The sequence below is a fragment of the Aphanomyces astaci genome (assembly GCF_000520075.1).
Source record: "Aphanomyces astaci strain APO3 unplaced genomic scaffold supercont1.132, whole genome shotgun sequence".
NCBI lineage: Eukaryota > Oomycota > Saprolegniomycetes > Saprolegniales > Verrucalvaceae > Aphanomyces > Aphanomyces astaci.
The window spans coordinates 1-5,956 of record NW_009798395.1 but is presented as its reverse complement, the minus strand read 5'-3'; the positions used below and the strand labels follow the sequence as shown (position 1 = coordinate 5,956).

Genomic DNA, 5,956 nt, shown 5'->3' with positions numbered 1-5,956 from the left:
ATCCTTCGATACTGATAGCACTACTTGGATGTGATCATTTATTTCCCTTAACCCAACTAACGTGTGAGCATATAGACTTCCGTATTGCGTGAAAAAAGCGCGGTGGGTAATTGTTGCCTATGATGAAGAACGAAGCAGGTTCACATGCAAGCAGTCAGCAGGCATCCCGAGACCGCTACTGGATGGATTTAGTCTTTTTTTTACGTTTATCTAAGGTTCTTATGTTGTTAAGCTTACTATCATGTTCTAGAACAGTCGAACGTCTGTTGTGCGTTCATACTAGGACATGGGACGACCACTTGGGCCGCGTCGCCCCTCGCCGTTGACCATTTTTGGTTGCAGTCAACCTCTATATATGGAATATAGGAGATTTTTGCAGCGCGAAGGAAGACTTGCAAAACTTGATAATTATCTTGGGACTTACTGTGTGACAAGACCTTATACGGATAATGTACCGATAAAAGAGGGACTTATGCTGGTAAGGCTCATTCTCCCCACCATCCGACTTATATGGCGTGACGAAGTGGGGGCATTTACATCAACTAACCGCTTTCGCGACCCGTCGCATTCCATTATATACTTAATCGTTAACATTTACTACGTAGTCTTAAGGGGTGCTCAAGACGAGGGACCGAGGCTGTTAGTGGATCTTTCTGTGCCAGAAAGATAATTATCAAGTTTTGCAAGTCTTCCTTCGCGCTGCAAATATCTCCTATATTCCATATATAGAGGTTGACTGCAACCAAAAATGGTCAACGGCGAGGGGCGACGCGGCCCAAGTGGTCGTCCCATGTCCTAGTATGAACGCACAACAGACGTTCGACTGTTCTAGAACATGATAGTAAGCTTAACAACATAAGAACCTTAGATAAACGTAAAAAAAAGACTAAATCCATCCAGTAGCGGTCTCGGGATGCCTGCTTACTGCTTGCATGTGAACCTGCTTCGTTCTTCATCATAGGCAACAATTACCCACCGCGCTTTTTTCACGCAATACGGAAGTCTATATGCTCACACGTTAGTTGGGTTAAGGGAAATAAATGATCACATCCAAGTAGTGCTATCAGTATCGAAGGATGCGGCGGCGAGGTTGATCATGAACGGAAGCATGGTCATTCATTCAGGCAGCGACTTACTTCATGCCAGGTGAAATATTATCTTATTATTTGTATGCTATTTATTGAAAATAATTACTCCTTGTATCGTGTACCTCCATAAAAAAATAAACCTTTATTTTGAATATATTCCCCTGTTCTGCACGAAATTCGTGTCACTTGATTATTGTATGTCCAAACCTATAGGCACTATCCGCACGGTGACCATTCCGGATTGCCACTGTCCAAACTATATACTGTACTACATTCGAGCCGGAAGGTCCGTGCACTTCGTTTTGACCGAAGCGTTTCTTCTGAAGCGAAGACACGTCTTTGCAGACAATCTCTTGAGCAGGTTGGCCGTTCGCACAAGCGATAGCGTTGGCACGGCTCCAGATCTCGGCGAGGTGCGCCAGTTGCGACCAAAGATCCGGGCCACTTCTTTTATGGCTCCATGACGTAGTTTTCATGGAGCCGGAACGGCACGAAGGAGCAGGTGGTCGACGACAGCGCGGTGCTGATCCTAGATAAGTTCTTTCATTTAAAATCCGCTATGCCTTGATTTGCGGCATTCCTGTTTTTCGAATAAGTTTGGCTATGTATTTGCAGCATTCCTGTTTTTCGGATAAGTTTGGCTTATGTATCCGCATTTTTTATCTTGTTTTGAGTATTGGATTTTTTTATCAAAGGTGCTCCAGTCAATTCACAGACTGTCAACTCTTTTTTTATGAATTTAAGCCAATTGGATGAGTTGCATAGAGCTCTTGACTGAAAACCGTTCAAGCAAATTTTCCTCCTGTAACCCTGTAATCCTGGGACTTCGTCCTACCCCCGCGTGCACATACTTCGACGAATAATACTAAATCCCCAGGGTTAACTGTAAGTGCATCACCAGTGGTTAGCTATCGCTAACCATGGAGATACGCTTACATAACCCCTAGTATGAGTAAAAAAAAAAGGTGGTCAGAGCACGTACAAAAAATATACCTCATCTAACTAGAGTTTATTATTTTGAACAGTTTTCAGTCTTGGCTGAACGGTATTCAGATTTGTTGAACGTTTTTCAGGGTTAGTCCCGTTAGTTGGTTAGAGGTCTAATGAGGGAATTGTATGGTGAAAGTCACCTAAAGACTACAAATAAATACCTTGACTTTCGACAGCTATTCCAACTTTGTATTGATATTATTTAGGAAAATATACCGTAATAACGATAGAACTGGACAAGCCCAACAGAAGTTACGGTTCAGATTTTCGATTGGTGAAAAATTGATCGAGTAATAGAATTTCAACCAAACGGCCTCTTTGAACGTTTTCATTGTATCCGGATTATTCACAATGTTTAACCTAATTACCATGTAAAAACGTAACTAAGATTTAACGTCAACATTTCGTGGGTTTAACTGAAAGAACTGAGGCGTTTAATAGTAAAAATCTCCGTCTGAGGATGGCCGATCTGTAGTCTTCAGATGACAGATGACTTGCACCATACATACACATAGGTTGTCGCAAACATCAGGCATAGTACAGAGTACTACTGTAGTATTTGTTTACTCGTACACACAGTATTTCGCAAACATCAGGTATGCCATGAACGTCCGACTACAGAAACAGACCAATCACAGACCTTCAAGTGGAGTACAGTATCACCTTATGGAGTATAGTAAGACAGACGACGACGGTTAATTGAGTTTGGATTATCAATATTACTAGTAACTGTAAGACATTCCTCCGCGAGGGCTGACACTAGAACCACATGTTGTGGAACCGCTTCGCCAATTGTAACGCACCTGCTCGACCAGGGGCGGTGTGTAATCTTCGGATTTTACTTCGCTCAAAGCTTCATACCTCGTGCTTCGACCGACCTTCTTCGTACGCGGCCCTTGTTATCCGGATTCCCCAGGGGAGGGACGGATAAATCCTTGCGGAAATATTCCGGGGATAGAACACACGACCTTTGAGTTAACAGTAAGAAATCGATGCTCTACCACCTGAGCTATTTCCCCCCTCTACAGTACTCCGTAGTAGCCTACGATGAAAATTTAGTTCCTACATGTGTATGCAAAACCCGGGGTAACCCTACTTCAGACAAGGTACACCGGTATTAAAAGTTAGAGGTGTCTGACGTACGACACAATCCGACACGTAATACGCTAGACGGTACTTCCGGACAGAGGTAGTAGAAAGGGCCATTAAAATGGTATCCGGACAGAGGTACTGTAGTAGAAAGGGCCATTAAAAAGTGATGAATTATATCCACCTGATACCTCATGCGTATCCCATAGCAATTGCTATCGATAGCCCCATCATTCGCGAGCTTGTTTGGTCGATAGGTCATTCTTCAATATGCCAGCCATGGTCAAGATCATTGTGGTTGCCTTGTCCGCCGGTGTCGCGTCTGCTTTCGGCACCATCTCCGAGTTTCCGACAGAGATTACCAGTCTCATGGATCACGCCGTGGATCCATGCACCGACTTCTATTCGTATTCGTGCGGGACGTGGCACAAGAACACCACCCTCCACGCCAACCAAGATACTACCGATGTCGCGTACACCGTGATCGTGGCTAAGGCGTACAAGCTGGTCGAAAAGTTGTATAACGCCAACCTGCCTAAACTCGCCGAGTTCTATGACGCGTGTATGGACACTGCCACTTTAGAAACCTTGGGCTTGGCTCCCATCGAAGTTCACCTCAAGGCCATCCGCAGCGCTAACTCGACAGTCGAAGCCATCTTTCGCGGCGCAACCATCTCCAAGGCCACCGGCGTACCAATGTTCGTGAAGCTGTCAGTCTCGCCCGACGCCGTCGAAATCACCCGCAACGTCTTGAGTGCGGAACACTCGGGATTCCCGTTTGTCCACAAATTCTTCAACGAACTATCGAGTACAAAGTTCTCGACTTCAACGCGCCGTTCCTGTCAACACTGTTTGTGGAAGCACACTCGGACTTCTATGACAAGGTGATTAAAGGCGTCAATGAACCCCGGTCGCGGGCCATGATCTGCCGCGGTCAGGTGGAGACGTCCATCGGCGAACTACTGGGCTCGTACTATCTCAAGGAAGTGTGGACGCGCAAGACCGCCGCGGAGGCTAACTTGCTCGTGTTCAAGCTGGAAGCGGCCTTCAAGACCAGGCTGGAAAGCGCAGAATGGCTCGATGACGCAACTCGGGCCAACGCAATGGACAAGTTGTCCAAGTTCTCCCACCTCTTGGGGGGGCCTAAGAATCCCAAGACGTACCCCACCTTGACGTTTGACCCCAAGGCATACATTGCCAACCTGAACAAGGTGTCTGCGTTCGACACTACTTTCAACTTAGATCGTATCGACACTGCCGTGGACAAGCATCTTTGGAACAAACTTGCGGTGGTCCTGAATGCGTTCTTCCAACATTCGAAGAACAGAATCTTGATTCCCGCCACCTTCTTGCAGCCCCCGTACTTTGATCCCAAGGCGGACCCGTCTGCGAACTATGGTGCCATTGGCTTTATCATCGGCCACGAAATCTCCCACGGCTTCGACAACCGTGGCAGTAGATACGACGGCGACGGCAAAACGAAACAGTGGTGGACGGAAACCACGTGGAAACAATTCAGCGAAAAGGCCGAGTGCTTCGTCGAGCAGTATGGGTCCATGGACGTCAAAAGCGACGTCACGGGGGATTTCCTCGGTAAGCTGGACGGCAATACGACTTTGCGGGAAAACCTCGCTGACAATGGGGGCGTCAACACTGCGTACCGGGCGTACCGGGACTACGTGCACGGTGAGGCCGAAACCACCAAGTACACCAAGGAAGCAGGCGAAAAGATGTTTTGGATCAAATTCGCCCAATCGTGGTGCACAAAGGACAGTGATAGGTACCTCCAGTCTCGGCTCAACCACATACACCCCCCTGGTCGCCACCGCGTGATCGGGGCACTTCAAAACTCGGTCGATTTTGCCAAGGTGTTCAACTGCCCTGTGGACTCGCCCATGAACCCGACCAAGAAGTGTGTTATGTGGTAACGCGTTAATACACAAACTCGATTTTTATCGAAGTGATGAAAATCGAGTGGTGGTTTTGGTCACACCAAATTCGTCGTAATCACAGCCTTTGCAGTTGAAATCACAGCAAGTAATTGAGATTCGGTACGAATTTCCGGACCCCATTCAATCAAATCTCGCCGACCGAATCGGCCAGTGCTACTTTCGTCCACTTTTAACGGCCATCACTGTAGTGGCTCGATGGTTATTGATATGACAAACAATGTGTATTTTTGTAGTCGCGTCGAAGTGCGTACTGCTTTCCACTCGCATACACGTACTTGTTCTACTCGTCCCAAAATTTCATCGACGTCTTGGAACGGTGAATATCGGTCCCATCTTGCATAAACCACAAGGAACGGTTGATCTGGTGCAAAAAAGGCAGCTGATGATTGGACAGCGTTTCGACGTAATCATCAGAGTTCTGGCAATACTGGAGAATGACCACCGTATACCCCCCATTTCACTGTCAGTCAGTACCTACGAAAATGTCAGTGAAATCTGGTCAAAACCGGTACAGCTCGAACCAATTCGGGTGGTTTTATGGTGCTTTTGAAGGGCTATGGTGTACTTCAGATTGCTGCACTTAAGGTGCGTGGCACCAACAAGCCCACAGCGAACGGTTCGAGTACTGACCTCGAATGGTCTAGGCTCGGGTGCTTTGCTTGCTGAGCTACCCGTTCAAGCTGAATATACCACCTTAGCGCAGTTCTACCGGCAGCAAACACTTTTACATTCGTGGCCCCTTTCGGTTGATTTGAAACCGACAGGGGCCAGAAAAAGTGCGAGAAAACGCTAAGGAGCGCGTCGTCGTGGAGGTACCGAGAGCCGAAAACGTTCCGA

General features: G+C 47.0%; 1 protein-coding gene across 1 annotated transcript; it reads left to right on the top strand.

Annotated features, from left to right (window-relative positions):
- Nucleotides 1–3,437: 3,437 nt before the first annotated feature.
- On the top strand, nucleotides 3,438–5,095 carry H257_18029 (hypothetical protein; the record flags this gene model as incomplete). Its single annotated transcript, XM_009847037.1, has 2 exons — nucleotides 3,438–3,921; nucleotides 3,984–5,095. The coding sequence occupies 2 exons, from the start codon at nucleotides 3,438–3,440 to the stop codon at nucleotides 5,093–5,095; spliced, it is 1,596 nt and encodes a 531-aa protein (XP_009845339.1).
- Nucleotides 5,096–5,956: the final 861 nt, after the last annotated feature.